We start from the raw sequence: 22,883 nt of genomic DNA, 5'->3' as shown, positions 1-22,883 counted from the left end.
TTTCTTGCTTGACTTTGCATCACACTGCAAGGTCAAAGTAGATTTGGGATCACTGAATTTACTCCCCTGGGCTGAGCAAACTTCTTGCACTGCTGCTGTGTAGCAGGTAGACAAAGCACAGGGAGCAGAGGACAGTTGGGGCCCTCAAGTCTTACAGACAGAAGTTAAAAATTAGAGCAGGCTCTTAAATGAGTCTGAAGTGGGTGTTCTCAGCTTCACAGCAAACCTGTGGAATAGAATAGTGGAGCCACTAGATTTCTGGGGAAAAAACAATATGCCTGGTGCACAGTGGAGAGAATCACTGTAATATACTATAAACTTGATGATAAAAATTTGGAGGTGTTGAAACACTGGAAGTAATTGCAAATATCAACTCAGGTTATGGTATATTGGATTACTATGCTGGTAGTTACAAAAGCAGCTATTTTGTGCTACTGTGTCCTCAATTTCTACAGCTGTCCATTCAGTTCATTCCCCAAAATGGGAAACTATCCCACACAGAGCAACAAGAAATCAGAAAAAAGTGTCTTATTTCATTTTTCAGTGGCACAGAACACGTTTTCCTGCTTGCTGTAGCTGTGACACCCAGAATGTCACAAGAGGACTAAGAAGCTTGGAAGAGGGCATACACTGTGTTCAATATCCCACTTGAAGGTCTGAAGGCTGGGTCCTCCTTGCTAGCTCTTGTGTTTGTTTGCTAGTGCTTTTTGCTGAAGGAGTACACTACTGCTGTCAGTGTACTTCTTTGGGACATTGCTTTTCATTTCAAAGCAGAATGCTAAACTGGTGGTGTTTCTGCTGCCCTTCCTGCATTAGTAGTAGCATCTTTACGTGGGCTGCTCTGCAAAATCTTTTGGAGGCTTCTGGTCAGCCACCCTCATGGAAGCTAGACCTGGCTCATCATCAAGCATGAAGCAGAATTGGCCATCACCATCTCGAGAATAAGTCAGGAACAGAAAAATTACCTCAACTGTGTTGAAGCTATGAGTGTTGTGAAAGGAAAACTAAAGTGTCCCTGAAAAAAAAAGGCCATGCAATGTTTTTTTTTATATAGTACAGTCATCTGAAGCAAAATAATGTCCTGCTGTCATCCTCAAGGCACTGCACCAAGCTTGGTTTGCCCTAGCAGTTTTGATCCACTGGTTACCGAAAAAGCAAGGGTGCCTACTGACCTGAAAACAAGTAGCATATTTTAGTGGTGTTTAGTTTCAAAACAGTTGTGCAGGTAGGATTACTTTGTTTCTTCCCTTGACTCAACCAAACTGTCTCCCTGGTAGAGAAAAGGCTCCTGCTGGTAACATTTGCACAGCTCAGGGATGAGCTCATTCAAGTAGGATTTGGAAAGACATTTTATTCCTTCTGAGAAGGTAAAAAGGAAAAAAAAAAAGTAGGTGAAACATGCAGGTGATCACTATTCTGTAGGTACCTGAAAAGGAACTACACTTGAGGTACCAAAACCATAGTACCAGCTCTTTGTAAAATTAAACCCATAATACAAGAGCTGGAGATGTTCTCAAAGAAGTTTCCAGGTATTCAAGTTACAACATACATACTGTCATGTAGCAGCTATTTTCAGGAAAACTGAATTATCTTTGTAACACTTTTGCTTCAAAGCAGTTTGAAAAGCATCAACTGTCCCAAGCCAGATGGTAGAACAAGACTAAACTACCACTCTAGAGGTTAAATCCGGACCTGTCTTCTCAGCATATTTTCTGAAAGAATTTTTTGCTAAGATTTTTCTGTGAATAGCTCTCTAAAAAGGGGGTGGTATCTTTAAACCAACATCTGGTCTAAGAAAAGAGGCAATGAACAATTTTGTAATTATATTGGAAATGCTTCATCTACAATAATTAGAACATTCATACAGAATTTTCCAGAGTCAGCTCAAAATAATGCACACAATACATTAATTTCAGAACATCCTAGATGCATCAGTTGGTTGTACTGACAGGAAGTTTCTCTCATCTGCAGCTTCACCTATATCCACCAACAGGGCTAGTACTGCTTTCCAAGACACACCACTGAGGGGTACCCGGTTTCAGCAAAGGTGGAAGTGAAGCTTCATGTGCCAGCAGGCTGACAGATCCCAAACTGCACTGGTGGTAAAGCCTGGATGTTTTTACTCATGCGTGGTAGTGAAAGAAGCTCCTGCAGCAGCGAAGCAACCACTGGCTCTATACACAGTATGCTGCAGGATAGCAGCCAAACAGTAGGCAGCGATGAAACAAAACAAGCTTCACATCTAGCTCCAGGGTCAGGACCAAAGCTGGCAGAGGAAGGGACTATTTGACTCTTAAGTGCAGTAGCTTGAGGGAGCTTGTGCCCAACTCTAATGGGCCTGTGAAGATTGACCACACCCATGTCAGCTTCACATAGAATATGGCTGCATTAGAGCCAGTCCCTATTTAACAAACACCAGTACATTAACATGTCATCCTAACTGGTACAAACTTAACTATATCTTATCATGAATTATAAGTAGTTGTGCATACTTTATTAACAGAGTATAAGATCTAGAATTCCTAAAAAGACCACCACAGAATCTTAGTTTAAGCCTGGGCAATTGCACAGATACAGGAATTACAAGGCTTAGAAAAAAAGAAAAGCAGGTAAGGGAGTTTTCTTGACCAAGAGGCAGGGGTGAAGTGCAAATCAACTTCATTTGAGCTTGCATCCTGGAGCTTTATATAAATTGCAAAGTCAGTTTGATTACTTAGTTTATTTCTTTATGCTTTTAGAAACAACTATGGCTGGATAGAACAACAAATAGCAGGAAGTGAGGGTGAACTGCTTGTAGTCCTTCACTTGTCCACTAATGCATACAAAACAAGCATCACAAGTTATTCACTGGCCTGTTTATGATGTCTGACATTGCACACCACCTCTAGGGTGATGCTCATCATCTTCATAGACTTCTCCATTATAGTGGTGTCGTCTTTTCTGAGATGGATCAAAGTCCACTAAATCCACTTGTTCCATTTCCTCAGTTTCTTCTATGTCCTGCCTTGTAGGTAGCAGTTTTTCAAGTAAAGACAGCTTATCTGAGGAGAGGAAGCCACTCTCTGGGAAGTTTACCTGAAATCATCAAGAACTCAGGTTACTCAAGTCTGCCTGAATTGGCTTTTTCCATCGCCAAAGTCACAGATGACTTAAACCCAGTGCTTAAAAATAAATCTAAGTCACTAAGCTATTTTTTAATGCCTGTGAGAAGTTAGCATCTAACTCTTAGCACCTTAACCAAATCTTAGCCAACATTTCTTCTGTCTCAGGCTGCTCTCTGGAATCACCCTAGAAGCAAAGCACAGGATATATCAGCATTAGTCATATGGCTGAATTTCCTCTAAAACCAGAGCAGACAGAGCCTGCTGCCACAGCTCTCAGCATTAGCTTCGCTCCGGAGAAGAAATAAGCATTTTGCAGCCTGCTTCTTTGCTCCAGAGCAGGGAAAGTTACTAGTCCATCCTTCCTACAGAATGACAGAAACTAAAGAATGTGCCAGGCTGCCATGGTTTGAACATGGCCGGCAGCCAAACACCATGCAGCCGCTTGCTCACCCTCCCCCGCCCGGGGGATGGGGGAGGGAATTGGAGAGGTAAGAGGAGACTCCTAGGTTGAGATACAAAACAGTTTAATAATTGAAATAAAACAATAACAATAATAAGTACAAATGGGCAATGCACAGCACAATTGCTCACCACCCATCGATACCCAGCCAGCTCCTGGCCAGCGATCCTGAAATACCAAGATCCCAAAACTGCAATCCCAGAAGCGAGAGAGAATCCCCTCCTTCCCGTCTGACCCTCCTTTATATACTGGGCATGACATCACAAGCTATGGAATATTGTATTGGTTTATTTGGGTCTGGTGCTCTGGCTCCGCTCCCTCCCAGCTCCTTGTGCACCCACACACAGGCAGGACATGGGGAGTTGGAGAGTCCTGGATCTCCCAGCAGCTGAAAACATCAGCGTGTTATCAGCATTCTTCTTGCACCAAACCCCGTACTGAATCCAAAGTACAGCACTACTCTAGCTGCTAAGAAGAAACATTAACTCTATCCCAGCTGAAACCAGGACACAAGCAAATGGAAATTTCCAAGCTATACAAAGAATTTCTTCTGGTACTTAATATACTTTCAGCACCAATTTTCTAGAAGCTTTCTCTAGTTCCGTTTGATGGATTACATGTTTTCACCATTGTTGAAAACAAATACAAATAACTGGTACCTCTTCTTGATTGGGGCAATTACTTAGAGGCTAAATTTTGGATGAATATTCAATGCTTAACTGTGCCATGGAAGTAAGCTGATCCACTTACCCTGAATTCTATGATCAGACGTCCTTTTTCATATGGTCTGCGATAAATTGGCATACCTTCATTCAACACACACTTAACAGCCCCATGCTTGACAACCTGGCCTAAGGAAAAAAAAAAAAGGAAGGGATCCATGCAGGTAATAGAAGCAGCTTTAGTTTTAACTCCCTTGAATATTTAAGTAACCTTCTACATTGCGTTAAGATAGCTACACCAATATGTAAGTCTAATAGGGACTTACTGCCTGGTAATTTCCAAGTAGGAAAGCAGGTTGACAACTACATTACATTCTTGTAACCTTGTTATGCTTCCTTTCGGAAGCATACTTACAAATTTATTAAGTGCTCCACCAGTTCCAAGGCTGAAAAAGTGGTTTTCAGACACCCATGGCCTTCAATTCTCATGAGGTATCCTCAGGATACAAGTATGTCCATGAGGTAAGGTCTGTTACTATATCATGCAAAGAGAAAGTTACTGCTGACTGCTATTCAAAAATCCTTCTTTGTTTAAAGATTTTTACTGTGAATACTAGGAAAAAAAGCTTGATATCATCACACATCCCTTATACATCAAGATGGGGTGTTTCTGTCCCTTTAAATTTCCAGCCTACATTCACTGTATGCTTGGACTTCTAGCAGAAAGCAAACCAACACTTACCAGGATGAGAGGTAATAATAACAGTTCTATTATCCAGCGTTGTGATAGGCTTTTGAAAGCCACACAGTGCTTCAACCAGTTGGATATCCATAGACATCAGAAGGTCTTCATCTCGTCTAAGGCAGAATCAATCAGAAACAGTCAGAGGGAGAAGCAATAAAAGGATCACATCCAACTTCAGTACTTAACTTCGCAAGGACAATAAAGCTGAAATTTTAATAGAAGCACAGGCAATTAAATAAAGAATACTGATGCAGCACCTCAAGCCATCAGTTTCAGGAATGATACCCATGCTGAGAGCCATCACTAATCAAGTCTAGCCATTCAAAGTGTAGAAGTGTTTATTGAAAAGAAATAAATACAGCAAGGTTGACTTGCATCCTGTTTCACATCCTTCCCAATTAAAAAAAAAATTTATCTCTCATTCTCCTGAACGTTTCAACTGAGGCAATTAACCCCTTCCTTTACGTATATGAATACTTTAAGTGCATTAGCTACCTTTCTATTATTCTGTTACTCCTGCTTTCTTAAGATCTGGTACTAGGGAAGTTTGAAGAGGTGATGGCCTCTCTGGGTCATGATGGAAGTCCCTTCTAGAAAGCACCAAAAAATATCTAGGAGAGATAACATCATTGTTTTAATTGCCTATTCTCACTTCATTATGGCAGTGCTAGTGATGTCTGCAGGCACTGTATGTTCAATGGCTGCAGAATCCTACCAGCCTATTTAAAGAACTTATAGTTATTTCACTCACCCTGTTTTTAAAGGTCTCTGGGAGGAGACTTGCCTGAAAAGTTTATTTTAGACTCTATTGAGAGAGGGGGGGACATTCCATTTGTCCCAGAGTAGCACGACCTCAGCATAACCCCACAGAACCAGTAACATCAAGGATTATCTAAGGACACTAGAACTGAAGGCAGCAGGCAGAAAGATGGACAAAAATAAGCCAGCAGAGTTGTGACTTCCAAGACTCAGGTAACTGTGCAAACAGTTTGGCCCAAACTGTCCCTTTGACATAGCTGATTCAGTATCTGGTTTCACTGTAAGTTAAGAAAAATCAGCCGAGTAAGCTTATCCAAAGCAAAAAGTACTGATTCTTAGCCTGTGAGCTCAGCGTTCTTTGAGTAGAGTGCTGGCACCAGCTTCTAGAGTTCAGCACCATACAGTACAGTCAGGCAGACCAGCTGCAGGTCTCCCAAGAACCTTTGACTCACCATTCCTATTTACAAGTACATGTCAGTGGTTGGTTTGGGACAAATGATTTCTCTAAATCAACTGATTCCCCTGTTACTGCTCTGATCAGAAGCTGTGAGACACCAAGTGCAGCACATTCCTGCAAGATGACCAGTGTTGCTTTTAATTGGACCAAAACACGCTAGACAGACTTATTCCACAAACAGTAACTTGGAACAAGGAGGCTTGCAACACCAAGAAGTACTGTCCAATAACATGAAATACTTGAGACACGGTCAATGCTGTTTGAGTCACTTCTGCTTTTGGAAGAAAGAACACACAGGATTAATTACCCTGCCCGGTGCACTCAGGCAGGAAATGAAGTGTGGGAAACCACCTTTGGTCAGCAAGGTGCATGCTATATTTCAGTAAGTTTGTCATAAATAAAAGCCCTAAGCAAAAGTGAACACACCAGAAGTTCTGTGCCTTGAAGACAATTCTGAAGTAAGTGACAGAATGCTATCCTAGAAAGAGCAAGGAAATAATCACAAATACTCACACCTATTAAACAAAATCTCAATATTTTAAAGAGTCTTTAAAATTCAAGATTTGTAAACTCCCAATAACTGTAAGTGGTTTTGCTTGCCTTCCATCGTCTTCCACTGCCAAAGCTCACATAAGTATATCTGGTACTACTAGAACATGAGTGACTGTGACTAATTCTACCAGGATTCCTGCACATCCTAGTGCTCTTTTGGCCACCCAAACAAACTCACAGGTGAGTTCTAGCCACATGATCCTACCTACTGGTATTTTCAATAAATAGAAGGTGAGTGGTAACCAAGGAAACACATGGACAAGCATCTCAGGAGTTAACACAAAGGACTTCCAGAGTTTTTACCTTGTAAATAGAGAGTGGTCTTTTTGATCCAAGACAATAATAATGTCCCCTGGTTCCAATCCTGGCTCTTGGTCCCCTTCACCATGGAATGTTATTTTCTGACCATCCTTCATTCCTATTCCAAAAAAACAACCAACCAACCAAACATTTTATCTTTTTAAGTGAAAAGCAGCAATAATAAATACTTTTGTAGGCACAAGCTGGTACCAAGAGATCTCTGCATCTTTAAATTATAACATCAGGATGTTCCCTTGATGCATTCTTTTTTTTTTTAATCCACTGACACATCCAACCTATTTTAGTGGTGCCAACCTCAACTATGTCTCAAGAATGTTAAGCGTAACTGCAGTACAAAACAGGCACCTGCCAAGACAAAAGTCTTTAAGGGAAACTACCAAAATTGCTTTCATTATAGGCATGAGTACTAAAAAGAAAACAGAAATACTGCATAGAAAATACCTCTTGAGAGCTACTGACCAAGCAGCTTTTATCAACTTTCAGTTTAAAAAAAAATATGTAGCAGAGCTGCTTGCGAAACACCATCTCAGTGCCTGCCGAGTGCATGAAGCACTCTCCTTTGAACTGTAACTGTCACATATGAAAACTATTTCACACCCACAAGTCTCTCTACCATAAATTCTAGCTGCTCCATGCTAGCTCAGTCTGTTTTTCTAAAAGGAAGGGAAAAGAAACTCTACTCAGTGATTTTCTTGTTTAAAATTTCAGTAATATATCCCTACTAGCCCTCATATTAAAGATTACTGTAGGATTTTCCCTGCTAAGAACAAATCCAGGCATTGCATAAGGTGTGCTTACACACAAAACAATTGCAGGTCATAATCAGGCCCAAGTCTGTATAAGCCACGTGCTTGTCAGCTTGCTCTATTTTACAATCTGCACTACTCCAGAGACTTCTCCCACCAGCTTTTGATCAGCCTCCTCAACAGAGATGCATTTGTCACTCAACACTCATGTTCGCCCATCACTGTGAGGGTTTGCATATTGAGTTGCATTTTGCTAGGCAAAAACTACCTGCACTGAGCAGTGCTGTCAGGGTTGCATAGCAAACAGAGTTCTAAGCATGAGAGGCTTAGCACTGTCTCTGCACCCTATTGCTATAGCAGACCTGGTTCCCCTTCACACTGAAACACAGCAGAAGTGATCGGAGTCTGCAGGGTTTCCCTAAGGCAGTGAGAACGCATTAGGCAAGCCGAGACAACAAGAGATGAGTTTTATTTTAGTCGGTCCGGCCACCTGATCAAGACTCACACTGCTCTAAAGCAATTCACCGCTTACAATACTGCAGATTTCAGAACTGATTCTTAATTATGTGCACAGGTATTGGATGCAAACGTAGAAGTAACCAACCTTCGATAAAAACAAGTCTCCTACTTTTAAAGGCAGCAACAGGCACTTTTACATTGCATGTATTCAACAGTGTTACTCACCAAATCAACACCATGCATTTGCTAAAGCTTGTGTTTTAGTGCAGCGAAGTCAGACAGTACATCATCCTAGTAAGACATCTCACCTTTGTCAATGTGAACTTCTAGTATCTTCTTCTCTCTAACAATTTTTCTCCCAGTGCAGCTCTTACACCGGTCCTTGGGGCTGATACGCTCCCCGTGCCCCTGACACTCCATACACACGGACTGGATTTGTTGCACCATTCCTGGTCCAATCTGGTGAATTCTGATCTGCATACCTGTTCCTCTGCAATTAGGACAGCATTCTACCGCACCTTTCTTACCACCACGACCTGAGGAGAATTAAAATTGAAGAGAGATGGTTATGCACTGCTAGAAAAAAAAGCTTTAGCAACAATTTTAGTTTCAGCTTCATAGTTACCTTCACATTTGTCACAGATAACATTCTTCTGCAGTGCAAGTTTCCTTGTTGCACCATTGTACATATCTTCTAAACTTACTGACAACTGATGGACCACATTTTTGCCTATAAAAGAAAATGGATACTTACTCAAGTTTGAAAGCTTGGTTTCCAAGTAACAGTAAACTTCCCAGGTCACTATACTCAAGTCATGATAAACCAAGTCTATGAGCTTTAACATCCTGTTTTAATACAGCTTTATCTCGTTTTGCTACTATTAGTCAAGAGCCCCTTCCTAACTGATGTCAAATTAGGTAACAGTTCTGATTGCTCTGTCAGTAACGCTTCTCTGTCAGAAAAAGTCAGTAGAAAAAGCTTTCTGTGAAAGCACAAACAATAACAGAGACATGTAAGTTTTATAATGCAGGACTTCAGTTCTAAGTGTCTCCTGGAAGGAAGTGGATGCTGTTTAGTCAGCAAAGTACTTTCTTCCTCTCACCGGGGGACTTCCTGGAAACTGAATTGAGTAACTACATTTTTACACTCTGGAATTCATTAGAACTTTGGCTACTCCAAGCTTAGTTTTGTGAGGGATAGCAGGTTCTGGCTTACTAGACATACTCTGATACAACACTAACGTTTTGACACAAACTCTTTTTTTCTTCCCTTTATCACCACGTTTACACTAAGAAGTGATGGGTTCAGCACTACTCTTCAACAGCTTAATACTGGAGTCTATCACACTGTGATTACTCTGGACTTTAATTTCTGAGCAGCATTTTACTGCAGCTTCACTCAATTCCACTGAACAGCACAGGAAAAAAAAACGGTTTCACAAACTGAATTTGATTTGCCTATCTTATTTAGACATTGTTACTCGCAATTAAAGACAAAATTAACATTCAGACACTAGCTCACTTATGGCAGCTTAGTTTAAAAACAATTTTAAACTTTGTTACCGTTCTGTTTCCTGTTCAGCCTAATAACAGCTGGGCTTACGCTCAGCTGAAGGCTTTCCAAATATGAAATCTGGTTAGCTATTAACATGAGACAATACACAAGAGAGCAAACTACCACTGTATGAACCAAGTGCTTTCCCCTGCTCGTTTCAGGTGCTAAGGGCTAGAGATGCTTTCTCTCATTTTGAGATCAAGCCTGTAACTTCATTTTAATGGTATTTAAAGTCTTATATCTCTGTCATTCTCCTCGGAGACTTTGATCCTGCCTAACACAGCAGTCATGCTGTAAAAGTCTAGGAAAAGTGTTGGAAGATGACACATTACCGCGTCTCTCTCTCTGCATCCTCCCACCACCGCCAAAGAACATATCAAATATGTCCATGGGTGACCCGAATCCACCACCGGAGCCACCCTCTTTGATGGCTTGCTCGCCTCCTTTGTCATACATGTCCCTCTTCTTCGGGTCCGACAGTACCTCGTAAGCTTGGGAAATCTGCTTAAACTGCGAGAGACGGAGATCGTGCCTCAGGCATCCGCGCCTTGAAACCCCAAACAGCATCCCAGCGGGCCCCCCGCCCCCGGCCACCCCCCCCCAAGCCTCCCCGGCCGGTCCCCTCGCCCTCCGCGCCAGCACATCCCGGGGCAGCCGGTCACGCAGCCCCGTCCCGCCCCGTCCCGCCGCCGACCTTCTCGCCCTCATTGGGGTTCTTGTCAGGGTGGTACTTGAGAGCCAATTTTCGGTAGGCCTTCTTTAGCTCTTCGGCGGAGGCGTTGGGCTTCACGCCCAGCACATCGTAGTAGGTAGTCTCCTTCACCATGGCGGAGGACGGCCACTGAGCAGCGGGCAGTCCCGCACACCCCGGCGGCGGCTCGCCCGGCACCGATCCCGACTTTTCTGGAAAGTTCCGAGCCGGTCCCGCATCCGGGCGCTTTTGAGACGGCACCGCCCCGCCCGGAAGTCTCGCCCCGCCGACCGCCGGGCGGTGGGCAGCCAATCGGGATGGGAAGCAAAAGGCGGCTGGCCAATCACCGGTGCTCGAGACAGCCCGCCACCGCCCCTCCCGGCGCGCGCTGCCCGCGCGCCAAACCGCGCATGCGCCGGGCGGGCAGCGGGGAAAGCCCCGCAGCCCCCTCAGCCTGTGGGTACTACGCGGGTACCGGGCGGCGGTCGTTCCTGGCGGGGAGGCGCCGCGCCGCCGGCGGGTACGCAGCGGCGCTGCTCTTTCCGCCGCCCTTCCCGCCCCGCTCCGCGCATCGCGGCGCCGCCGCCACTCGCTGCGCCTTCGCCCGCCCCCGCCTGTCGGTCACGGCGGGGGCCCCGCGCTGCGGCAGCCGATTGGCTGGGCTGGCCGCGGCGCGCGCCGCGGGGGCGGGGCCCGGCTCCCCTCTCCCCCTCAGGGCCGTGGGCGAGGGGGGCGGGGGACCGGCACCGGGAGCGCTGCCCTCGCCTCCGTGCCGTGCCGTGCCGTGCCGTGCCGTGCCGTGCCGTGCCCCCGCCCGGGTGGTAGGGTGTCGCGGGTTGAGGCGGTGCCCCGGCGGAGGGGCGGCCCGTCCTGAGCCGCGGGCCGACGGGGAGGCGCGGCGGGGTGGCGGCGCTGGCGTCGCGCTGGGGGCGGAGGGTGGCTTCCCGCCGGGAGAAGCTCGCCACAGCGCTGAGGGGAGGAGCGCTTAGCGCCGAGCACCGGGAGGGTGCGGGGTCTGCGCTGCCCCGGGTCAAACCGGCGTGAGGTCGGGGGTCCGGCTTCCTCGCGCGGTCCGTCTGCAGGCTTGCTGCACGAAGCTATCCCACTCTTTCCCCCACTCGGTCTTCGGCCACTTTCTTTGTCTTGGTGGGTAAATTAATGCCCCGGATCAACTCTGATTCAGTGGGAAACAAGTAACTTTTTTTTTTTTTTTTTTTTGGTGGATAGGCTTTTCTGCCAGATAGAACTGTTGATCCAATTGATTTTTCGTGTCTGTGATCCACGGATGTGAGAACGCATGGTGACAGAAAGAAGGAAAGTAGGATTGACCCTTCAGTAGAAACTTGCACTTAGATTATGCTAGTGTTAATGCTGTGCTTTGCCTGGAATTTCAGAAATAAGAACCCTGTTAGCAGAAGTGACTCAGCTAATGAATGAGCTGACAGCAGAATTCCTGGACCCCGTTCCACAGGAGGGTGACCCATTGGGAAGCTATATGTTAGTAACATACTGTTTGTTTTGCTCTGTAGCACAGTGATGCGTGTGTGCTGGCTTGTGGGGAAAGACAAATGCAGTCAGCGAATGAAACTGCCTCACCTGAAAGCAGTGGTAATTGGGCGTGGCCCAGAGACTGGGATAACAGATAGGAAGTGTTCCCGGCAGCAAGGTAAGGTTTAGCTCAAATCCCGCTTTGTACATGCAACAGCAAACAGACTTGTGAAGAGTCTGAGATACAAGCACATAATTCTTCCATTTGGCTAAATTACAGTGAAGCTAATGGGCCAGTGTTTTAGCCTAATTCATAAGGCTGCTTTGTGCAGGATCTAAAAGGGAAATCAGTTTTTTCTTGAAATCTAAGTATGATTTCCTTAGGCTTGCTTCTGCTGTCACTGATTTATGGTCTCCTGTCTCTTCATGGTCCATAGCGTTATCTGATTCTTGAAATTGTCAAGCTTTTTTTATAAGCACTTGTGGAGATCTCTGGGTCCTAAAAAATCAGGGGAGACACCTAATAACAGGAAGTTCACCTTCATAAACTAAGGCATTGAACCGTAACACACTGAGTCCTCAGGCCCACAGTCATGTTCCGCTGTGTGCACTCTTCCTCTTTGAGTGGCACTTATCTCCCTAGTCTTGCACCAACTGATTTTTAATATGGCTTGTTATTTTATAGATGTGCTGGGAGAATATATAAAAACATCTGTGATGTATGAAATATTCCACATCTTCCCTGCCTTATCTTTCTTCCCTCTGGACACAGTGAGAATAGCAAGAATGTGTAGAAGACTTCTATAGATTGCACCTTTATTCTGCTGATCCGTGATCTGAAATACATGCAGTAATTTTGTTGATCCATAATGTGCAATACTAAAGTGTGATTCAGTATATGGGTTGGTTCCATTTTACCTGTGGTCCTGGAAAGAGGTTGAGGCAGAAATATTCTTTGCCTATATTCACAGAGATCAGCTTCAGAAGGTAGCAGATCTTAAAATGCAGGATTTTTTTCTACAAGGGCTGGCTCAGCAGAGTTCTGGCCTTTTTATTTACACTGTTTTGTGATACTTTCTTCTTTCTTTCCAGTTCAGTTAAAAGCAGACTGTAACAAGGGGTATGTCACAGTTAAGCAGGTATGTTTTTAAATGGGTATACAATATTTCAGATACTGGGACTGTTGTTTTACTTAAACTCCACAAATGCTGCAAGTGATGATGCTGATCACTGGGTCAGAAGGACCCAAAGCTGTTTTATGACTGAGGAAAGCACAGTGGGTGGTCCTTAGAAGGGATCTGCCTTTTATTTTCTCTTGTGTACCTCAATGGAGTGACTGCGCTATTCCTTCCAGATATGCTCCAGTCTCAGACAGCCAGACTTGCAGCATGAGGGAACACGTCTGTGAATCCTCAAGCCGTTCTTCCAGGCTTTACGTCTGGGAGATTTGGGAGTTCTTCCCCTAAAATTAATGATCTGCTTCCTGAGCCTTAAACTTCTAAGTCTGAGGCAGCCCTTCATTTAAGGTCATAATTGGTTTTTGTGTTAATGGGACTGAGCAATTGTGGAAGGTTTTTGTTTTGATGGCTGACAGAGTCAAAGTTGCGGTCACCTCTGGGAAGGGATGGGATGTGAGACAGCACTGCAGGCCTTCTTGTGTTACTGACTGGATGGATGTAGGCCTACTGTCTCATACTTATGAGGAGCAGTATCCCTGAGATAATATGAAGGGAAAATTCTCTGGCTTCGGGTGCTGGGACATGTATGTGTGCCCGCAGCATCAGCATGTGTGGACAACACATGAACATCTGTCTACTGAGGAGTAGAGGAGTAACATCTTCTGTCAAAACACCTCCAGAGCTCATCTGGTGAATCCAGCAAAGATCCCTCAGGCAGTTTTTCACAGAAGCCAGCCTTAGCCACAGTTCGAATATCATTTTACTGGAATCTCAGGGCTGAGAATATTTTCTGGCAGTGGGTGCTAGCATGTTTTTGCTGCCTGCTCTTGAGTTGCTTCGCAGGTGATTTGTGTGTGGCACAGGGTTCCAGTAATCAGTTGTTTGTTAATGTATTGGCCCAGGGGATGTGAAGTGTACTTCACTTGAGTGAAACTGCGGAACTGTAGACAAGAGATCCTGGCTGGAGTCAGGTTGGTGCCTCATCACAGTGAATACCAAGTGATGAAAGGCACAGTACCATCTTATGAAGCAAGCAGGTGTCTCAGTGACAAAGCTCAAGAAACATTCTATGATAGAGTTTATTGGTCACAGGGAAGAGCTTGTTTCCTAAAGCTTGCTTTGTGCATAAACGTCAACCAAAAGCATTTTGCTGAAGTTGGAGACTCCTAATTTCCCTAGGGTCACCTTCATGATCAGGCAAAATCTGTCTATCAAACAGGCACTGTAGGTTGTCCATGCCACTTTGTGTTACTGATTATGCCTGAGACAGAAGAAAATGTTTTGCTTTTCAATTACCAGCTAAACTTTAGGTAGCTTCTCAGTCTTTAAAACAGTGTTTTAAAGTGAAAATTATTTTAGATTTGCATAGAGCTATAAATGAATGCAAAGAGAGGTAGGTAAAAATTTGACCTTGCTGTCCTCATTTTCTGCTAGAACAGAATAAATAACAGTTGGTTTTGTGAAAGTGTAAGACGCAAAATGAAAATATAAGTATTAAACCACAGAGAGGCTGGTATATACTTTGCACAAGGTAGATAGAGGTTTTGCCTCTTGAAGGAACAGGCAAGTGCTGTCACCGTGTTTGAACACAGTCTTCTGTAGGCTGGAGTTACCACATTTGTCTTGGGAAATTAAAGACTGGATCAAGGAGCTGATTCCTATGTAATGGACTCTTCTGGGGATTCAGGGAGACTTTTTTCCTGATTTTTATTTATTTATTTAGCCTATTTGAGAGGGAGTGTATTGCAAGTGTTAGCAGTGGGCTGTGCTTGGTGAGCCAGCGGTTGTGAGCCTGAACTCCCTTCTCTCTTGAAATGAGCCAGGAGAGTGTGCTTATGTATTTGAAGGAAAATGTGTTGATATGATAGCATTTGGTAGAAACAGAAAACAAAAGGTAGTAGAAAGGAGAAGAAAGAGAAAGTACAATAATTTGAAAACAGGAAACTTTCTGGGGATGATTGAAATAATTTGTTAAAACTACAGTTACTCTTCAGAAATAATTATGAAGACAGTTATTTTAACAGTTTCTTAATAGGTTGTCAGTTTTTCTTTTGAACAAAGTGCAGCATAGATCTCACTGTTACTCTGTAGTCAGCTGCTGCAGGACTGTCGGGTCCCTCTGACACCCTGCCCCTGAGTGTTGTGTGCAGGCAGCTGTGTTTGCAAGACTGGGCCATAGAAAGGTGTCTCCAGCACTGGACTTCCCTGGTCCTCTAGAGCGGGTTGGTGTGGGGAGGGGGTACAGTGAATACGAAACACGTTTGCTTTCCAGGATAGTGATATTGCAGGATGATGGAGTGGTAGTTGGTGATTCCAATTACAACGTCATTTGTTATTTTTCCTTTCTCCCTAACAAAGATAGGAGTCAACCCAACTAGTGTTGATCTCATGAACATTGGCAAGGATGAAGAGATGAAGATGAAGCCAGGCCAGGTTCTGCATATTGTGAATAAACTTTACCCCTACACGGTGCAATTTGCTGAAGAGTCAGGGAAAACTGTTTCAGAAGCAGAAGAGAAAACACAGACTGACAGGATGCCATATGAGGACTCCTGTGATAATGATGATGAAGAGCCTGTGCCCAGAAAAACAATGAAGATGGAGGTGTCGGATACACAAGGCAGTTCTGCAAATCCCAAGCTAAGCAATACCAGTGTATCTCCACGTGAAGGAACTTCAAGCAAAAAGGCAAGTATATTGGTATTAATACTTGTGCTGCTTCTCTTGGGGTTGTCTCCTCCATCAGGGTTTTGGTCTTTTGCCCTTGTGGGTACCAGCAATGGGAAGGTGTCTCAGGATCCTCAGAGTATTCAGAGTACGTGAGCCTGATGTGCTGAGGCAAAAACTCTGCTGCTAACATCACCTAGGTCCTGAGAAAGTTGCCTGGGAACCCATTCTAATGTGTGCTGGGGCGTGGGTATATGTGAAGGGGCTTGCCTGTAGAATATGGGGATTTATTTAACTTCTGGTTCCTGCTGTGGTTTCTGCTAGAAAGACAGTCCATGTGAGCTCTATTTATCTGGAATCACACAAGGATACTTTGCTGGCTCTTGAAATCTCAAGAATTAATTTATATTACAAATAGCGGTGATTATCTAAAAGCTTATGCATAGAGAATGGAACAACTTGACTTTTTTTTTTTTTTTTTTTTTTTAATTGCTTCCCCCTCCTGCTTTGGTCATTCCTTGTGGTAAAACCATGTTTACACTAATGAATGTTACCAGCCAAAATTTTTTGAAAGCAAGTTTTTAACCCTGCTGACATTGACATGGACAAAGTAGAAGACTGATTTGTGCATCTGAAACAATGCAGTTGCTGGAGGAGATAGTGCAGAAATGAAGCCCCTTAGGACAAAATTTCAGTCTCAGGTTGTGGTAGGTTGGCCACATGAATTTCTGAACTCGGGCTAGTTCTATTAGGGCCAGATTTGTTGTGGTATTAGCAGGAAGACAAGACGATTCACATTGTTTCTCTGTCAGCACTGTGATAATTGAACATCTTCCTCTGTAAGAATATGACAGAGATCTTTGTTGATAATGCCTGTAAAGTGATCTGAACAGATAAAACATTATCTGTTTTGAAGAAAGTGCACTTGGGCCACCTCCTATTAGATGTTCAGTAACCAAGTTAAGGGGTCTCTGCTAGCATTGGCTTTATCTTCTTGTGCCTTTCTTGTTTTCTGAACAAGCCACTTCTTGCACAATATCAAAAAATAAATGCATCAAAGAGTAGGGCCATATGCCACAACCACTCCTTTTTTCTGTGCAGAGCAGCATGTGGTAGGACAGTTTATGGAGATCCTTGTACTTACTTTGGCCCTTGTGATCCATGAAGCAAAGGGCATTGTAGTAAAATAATCTGTCATCAGTAGTAATCAAGGACTGTGCCATAACATGTGTGTGCAATTTACAAAATTCAAACAGATTTAGAGCTCCCTGTTGTTAAATTTCCAACATTTAAAAGACTTAACTTTGAATCTTAACAGTACCTTGTTAAAAGTTTTCAGAAGTAGCTTTGTGGGGGCGGTTGGAGCAGGTGTGTTGGCATTTATAGAAAGGAGATAATTCAGCTGTTATTTTACTGCTGTATACTAATGAAAGTACTTAATTGAATGTTTTAAAACATAAAACTGTATTCTTACATCTCTTGTAAATTATTATTTTCCTTATGTGCTTTAGGAACATTTAGGACACTGGAGTCAGGGCCTAAAGAGCTCCATGCAGGATTCAAAAATGCAGGTGAGAGCTGTAGAGCTGTACATTTGCACTTTACAGTTGTTCCTGTCTAACAATGTTAAATGAGCTTGCTTTCTTCCTCCTGCAGCTAAATGATCTGATTAACCAGTGGAGTACTGCATGAGGAATAAATTGTTCTTGCATCTCTTTCTGGAGTAGCATTAATTTGCAAGTTTCTAATATACTGATTTTGCAGGATGTCATTATCTTAATTATCTTCTTGGTCTCTACACTGTCAAATTTGGCTAACAGGATTTTGGGAAGGTTATTGGGAGAGCAGATGAATGGTGCAGTTGCTTTGTTTCCTCAGGGAAACCAGCTAAAATGGGGGAGGGGTTTGGAGCTGAGCAAGTAGCCGAGGTTCCTGCTTCCCAGCAGTAGTACTGCCTTGTTTCCAGGCATGGTGCAGTTTCCTGATTTCCTGCAAACTTCGCTGCAACACCCCTGTGCCAGCTGACAGGATGTGACCCCTGGCTCCTCCTCCACCCGGTTTCTTTGTGCCAGCAGGAATTTCCTGGGTGGTTTCTTTTAACCTTCTGCAGATGCGCCAGATGTACCTCCCTCCCGCGGCTTCCCTGTGACTGCGGCATGGTTTTCCTTGAACTCTTTTTTTTGTTGTTTGCTGCCTGCTTTTGGGGAGATCAGACTCAAGATGCAGAAATCTGACAGAGGTCTTCTGTGGCTGCAGTGTATACACACTTTCTCATTACTGTATTCTGAGAGCCCTGACAGAATCTTCCCTATCCATGTGTAGAACCTACTTTCATTTTATTTTTAACCTACTTTCATTTTATTTTTAAGTTATGGCAAATATATAGACAACTCCTTATCAAGAAGAAGCTTTTTAATTCAACTTCAAAATAGGGAGAATGCTCTCCATCAATATTCCACTGTCTGGCAGAGTAAGGCCTGAAGCTTGGGTTCATTTGGCTTGGGTTTTGGCTGGCTGGCTGCTGCATGGCCATCTTAATATTAGAGATGTGTTTTTTCCCTTTCTACTTCTCATCAAGGGAATGTGTTCAGGAGGACAGGTATCACAGACACTTGTGATACTTGGTTCTTGAAATCACTGAATAATTTCTGTTGGGAAAGACCTTTGGAGGTTACCCCATCTGACCACTTACACTCAGTGTGATTGCCCCAGCCTTTGTCCATTTGAGCTGAGATTATTTCCAAAGGCGAAGATTCCACAGCTCCACCGGGCCCCCTCAGGTGGTGATCACCCTCAGGCTGAAAGTAATTTCCTTGATAACTAATCAGAAGGTGTCTATTTTTTGATTGACTTTTTTTTTTTTAATTTTTAGTTCAAGTCTAAAGTGTTGAACTTCACAGAGTTGTAAGAGAACTGGATGCCCATTCTCCTGGGAACGCCAACAGTTTCAAATGAGTCTATGGGGGATGATAAAGCTATTGAAATACTTGCTTACTTTTTAAACATTAAGCTTACTCTTCGTCCCTTAAGCAGAATTTCATACAGTATTTACAAAGACAGTGTTTTCCTGACCCAAAAGATAAGCTGGTTTTAAAACTGTTCTTTGAATGTTAAATACAAATAACTGTTTGTGACTTGGTGTTAGCTTTATTAGTTGTGCTTCTGAACTAGGTATGCAAACAATAGAACTCCTATCTTTGCTTTTTAATCAAATATTAAATAAATGGCAGTATTTCTTTCTTCTGAAAACACTTGATCATGGTCCCATTCCCACTGACTGCATATGCAGACACTAATATGTGTATATAAAAGTATGACAGCATCAACCAGTCTTGCTGCTGAAAGAATCAGTCCTATGATTTATGTGCTGATAAAATTTTAATCTTCCTTCCTGTTGAGCAAGACTGATCAGCTCTGTATGTAAACATATGAGAATAATTGGCAAAGATGACAAAGTCATCATACATCTCTCACCAACATATGTGCCGCTAAGAGAGCAGAGACAGAGCACACAGTTCATGCTTCAGAACCTGACAGATGTTTATTGATGGTGCAGGTTGCCTCCCTTGTTCTCCACATGCTTTGCTACTGTTTCTCTTCATCAGCTGCATCAAGTGGTTGCAAAAGGCAAATGAAAACGGGAAGAAGGACATGATAGACAGGGATCTGTTCTTTTAGTGAGTGATCTTTACACAGTAGCACATTGGGTAACATGAACTGAAATATCTGGGACTTGAGTGTTTTTGTCTTTGTAATGCTGGTGGAGGTCTGTAGCACTGAGCACAGTATTTGTAGCACTTGAGGCCTGTGTTTCACTCCAGAAATCTGGAAAGGGCGAGGCAGTGCAATGTATTTCTGTGTGCTCTATATCGAGCGCAGTGCGGTGATTTTTGTTACAGTGACTGCAAAGCCTGAATGCAGCCTGAGGGAAGTAGTTTCCTAGACCTCATGGGTTTCTGAGTCCAGGTCATTTTCAAGAGAGTTCATATCCACCTGTAGCAATAGTTAACTTACTTCTCTGTAAGAATATAAAGCTTTTTCCTTAAAGTGTATAAGGAGGGATGCAGGAACATCTCTCCACAGCTGTCTGGTGCATGGTATGGAAGCAGGCACATATCCTGGACCACCTTAGTTCCAGCATAAATCCTCCTTGAAGTGGAATGCTCTGCTGCTTGATATTTCTCCCCATCTAGTAATCTTTCCTGGCTTCTTTCCTGGCAGTCCCAGTTGCACTAGCAACACATACATGTGCATAGGGACTTCTGTATACAGAGTGGGATGTGCATATATATATATATATATATAAAACACCTCAAAATCCACTAAATATAGTGTTTGTAGGAATAAGATATTTAACTTTCAATCAGTAAATAATCTAGTTATCTGTTTTGCAAGGTTTACAAAGATGAAAAGACTGTAGTCATCAAGGATAAATATCCCAAAGCACGTTACCACTGGCTTATCTTACCGTGGGACCCCATTTCAAGCCTGAAGTCAGTCACCAGGGACCATCTTGAGCTCCTGGAACATATGCATGAAGTTGGGCAAAAAATGATCGAACAGTGCCCTGCCAGAGAGAGTCTGGAGTTCAGACTGGGTTACCATGCTATCCCCAGTATGAGGTAAGACCTAAATGAGTCATCAGGTAGAGGTCCTGTTCTTCCAGTTATGCAGATTTGGGGCTTAATCTGTAACGTGATCTGGCGTTGCTAAAGTACAGCTAATCCTTTTAAGCACCGCAAACAGGTTGGTGTCAAAGTACTTTGAATGCAGCAGTGCACAAACTGCTGCAGACTGGGCTGCAGAGCTGTCTGGGCCGGGCGGGAAGTGCCTGTTGGGTTCCCCTAGCAGAGGCCGGCCTGTCGCTGGGGCCACCGTAGGTCCCAGCGACTGAGGTGGCACTGACTGAGGTGGCACTGACTGACTGAGGTGGCACTGACTGAGGTGGCACTGACTGAGGTGGCACTGCCGGTGGGCAGCCCCCCTCCCAGGGGGGCCGGCCTGCCATCAGAGAGCGACTCTTAAGCCTATCAAGTCCTGCCTGATACTGAGCAAAGATCTGAGTCTTGCTGGTAAATAAGCGCACATTTTACAGCGTGCAAATGCCTGTGGGGATTGCAGTCAGTGTTCCTAAGTTTTCCAGTTCTTGGATAAAGCTTTGAGTCACTGATCAGTCACATTCAGGTACGCTACAAACTTTAAATAAACCTTTTGTTTATTAAAACCCCTGCATCTGTCTTTCTGGAAGCAAATACAGGCTGTAGTTGGGGACCAATGGGGTATGCAGACTTGTGACCTTGACTGTTTAGGTGAAACGCTTGGCATGAGGCAGTGTTTGCAGAATAGACTGGGTTTCTTCTCTTGCAGGACTGTGGGTCAAGCATGATAAGGCTGTCAGTCTGACTCTGCTGAATCATGTTTGCAACTGATAATACTGCAAAAGAACTTTGAGCATTAACATTATTCTCCTCTCTTATCTACATAATATATTTGTTTCAGTCAGCTACATTTGCATGTAATCAGCCAAGATTTTGATTCTCCGGCCCTGAAAACCAAAAAGCACTGGAACTCTTTCACTACAGACTTTTTCTTGAACTCTGAAGGTAACGATCAGAAAAAATATCTCATAACATGTAATCCTGCTTGTGTGTTCTGGCTTTGGGCTTTTTTTCCAAACAAATGTGTAAGCCATAAATTCTATTGCAGTAAGTGAAAGCCTGTATGTAATTTCAGATATTGGGGCATAGCACTAAGTAAAAGTCAACTGAATTTTGTGACTGGTTTAAATTAGAATGCAGTGATGACATGCTGTGCATGTGAAGCAGTACACAGAGATTCTGTGGGGACGTGTTTCATGATGCTACATGGTCCCAATACCTCTGGTCTCTTTTTTTTTTTTTTAGATGTGATAGAGATGGTAAGAAGCAAGGGAAAAGTGAAGGTGAAAGATCATGTCTCCGAACTTCTCAAATTGCCCCTCAGATGCCATCGTTGCAAACAACAGCTGTCCACTATCCCACAGTTAAAGGAACATCTCAGGAAACATTGGCCAAAATGATTTTGCAAAAAATCATCTTACAACCTGTCTTCAGATTTCAGGCTAAACCAGAGACCTCAAAATGTTAGTGGAGATGTATGCTTTTTGTTAAATGGAATGACAAATGTAACATGGGGGAAAAAGTGGCATGGAAACAACTTCGTACTAACTTTGTAATAGTTTAGACCAAAAAACCCTATAAAATAAAGTGAATTCTGAAATAAAAGGTGTATTTGCAGATTTGTTGTGATACTGCCACACTGATCGGTATGTCAGCTGAAGTCTGGAAGAAGTGTTTTTTTGGACAAAAGGATTTATTTTAATTCAGAAGCTGAGGCATTGAGCCCAGATCTACTGAGAAAGTAAAGAAACAAACCATGATTTAGAGGTCTTTCTCTTGATGTCTTCTGCCTATCACTGAAGTTTCTCTCGAGTGATAATGTTGCAGAGGCTGGTGTGGCTGACAGCAAAACCATCAGTGGAATGCACTGGGAGTGCATGGGCAGGAGTGTCAGCATCCCCACTTCGCTGTGCCGCAGCATGGTGTGAAGGTGTCAGTGCTGCTGAACTTCCTGTTAGCTGTGGAGCAGGCATCGCCCCTCACCAGGGTGCTCGGGCTCTAAGAGGGGCAGCCTAACTTTTTTGTGTGCAGGGATGTATTTAATTTATGTATAAAAATACATGTACAATATGCAACGACTAGCTTTACTGCTCCCCAGAGTAATAAACTGCGAAGGTTGGCAGTTGTTTGGCTGCGTATGCCGAGGGCGGTACGGAGATTGTGTGGTTTAATGCTGCCCTTCTGCACATTGGGATTTTTGTTAGCCTCTATCATTTGGTTGTCATCAAGATGTGAACTCCTGGACAGGGAGCAGCAGAGCAGTAATAATGTAATTCTGTGTCCAGAACTGATTTGTAGGGTTCAATTTCATTCTAAGCCCAGACTTGACTTGTTAAGATGCCCTGTGGGTGAAATGGCTTTTCAGAAAAAGAGCACGCAGA

At 43.6% G+C, this 22,883-nt stretch overlaps 2 protein-coding genes across 4 annotated transcripts; one reads left to right on the top strand and one right to left on the bottom strand.

Annotated features, from left to right (window-relative positions):
* Positions 1 to 2,468: 2,468 nt before the first annotated feature.
* Positions 2,469 to 10,764, bottom strand: DNAJA1 (DnaJ heat shock protein family (Hsp40) member A1). Its single transcript, XM_033001722.2, has 8 exons — positions 10,515 to 10,764; positions 10,153 to 10,330; positions 8,891 to 8,995; positions 8,574 to 8,801; positions 7,043 to 7,157; positions 4,969 to 5,084; positions 4,315 to 4,415; positions 2,469 to 3,075 (listed from the first exon to the last, which is right to left on the bottom strand). The coding sequence occupies exons 1-8, from the start codon at positions 10,644 to 10,646 to the stop codon at positions 2,857 to 2,859; spliced, it is 1,194 nt and encodes a 397-aa protein (XP_032857613.2). The 5' UTR covers positions 10,647 to 10,764; the 3' UTR covers positions 2,469 to 2,856.
* A 64-nt stretch (positions 10,765 to 10,828) lies between these two features.
* On the top strand, positions 10,829 to 22,107 carry APTX (aprataxin). Of its 3 annotated transcripts, none has more exons than XM_033001726.2 (8): positions 10,829 to 11,031; positions 12,041 to 12,177; positions 13,092 to 13,138; positions 15,536 to 15,865; positions 17,356 to 17,415; positions 20,240 to 20,466; positions 21,344 to 21,447; positions 21,748 to 22,107. In XM_033001726.2, the coding sequence occupies exons 1-8, from the start codon at positions 10,829 to 10,831 to the stop codon at positions 21,900 to 21,902; spliced, it is 1,263 nt and encodes a 420-aa protein (XP_032857617.2). In that variant the 3' UTR covers positions 21,903 to 22,107. The 3 variants fall into 3 exon arrangements, with proteins under 3 accessions (XP_032857617.2, XP_042643552.1, XP_032857615.1); XM_042787618.1 differs by lacking the exon at positions 10,829 to 11,031 and adding an exon at positions 11,052 to 11,332; XM_033001724.2 differs by lacking the exon at positions 10,829 to 11,031 and adding an exon at positions 11,231 to 11,657.
* The last annotated feature ends 776 nt before the right edge of the window (positions 22,108 to 22,883 follow it).

Source organism: Tyto alba, unplaced genomic scaffold, assembly GCF_018691265.1.
Source record: "Tyto alba isolate M040663 unplaced genomic scaffold, T.alba_DEE_v4.0 Super-Scaffold_13, whole genome shotgun sequence".
Classification (NCBI taxonomy): Eukaryota; Metazoa; Chordata; class Aves; order Strigiformes; family Tytonidae; genus Tyto; species Tyto alba.
This window is presented reverse-complemented; position numbering and strand designations above follow the sequence as displayed.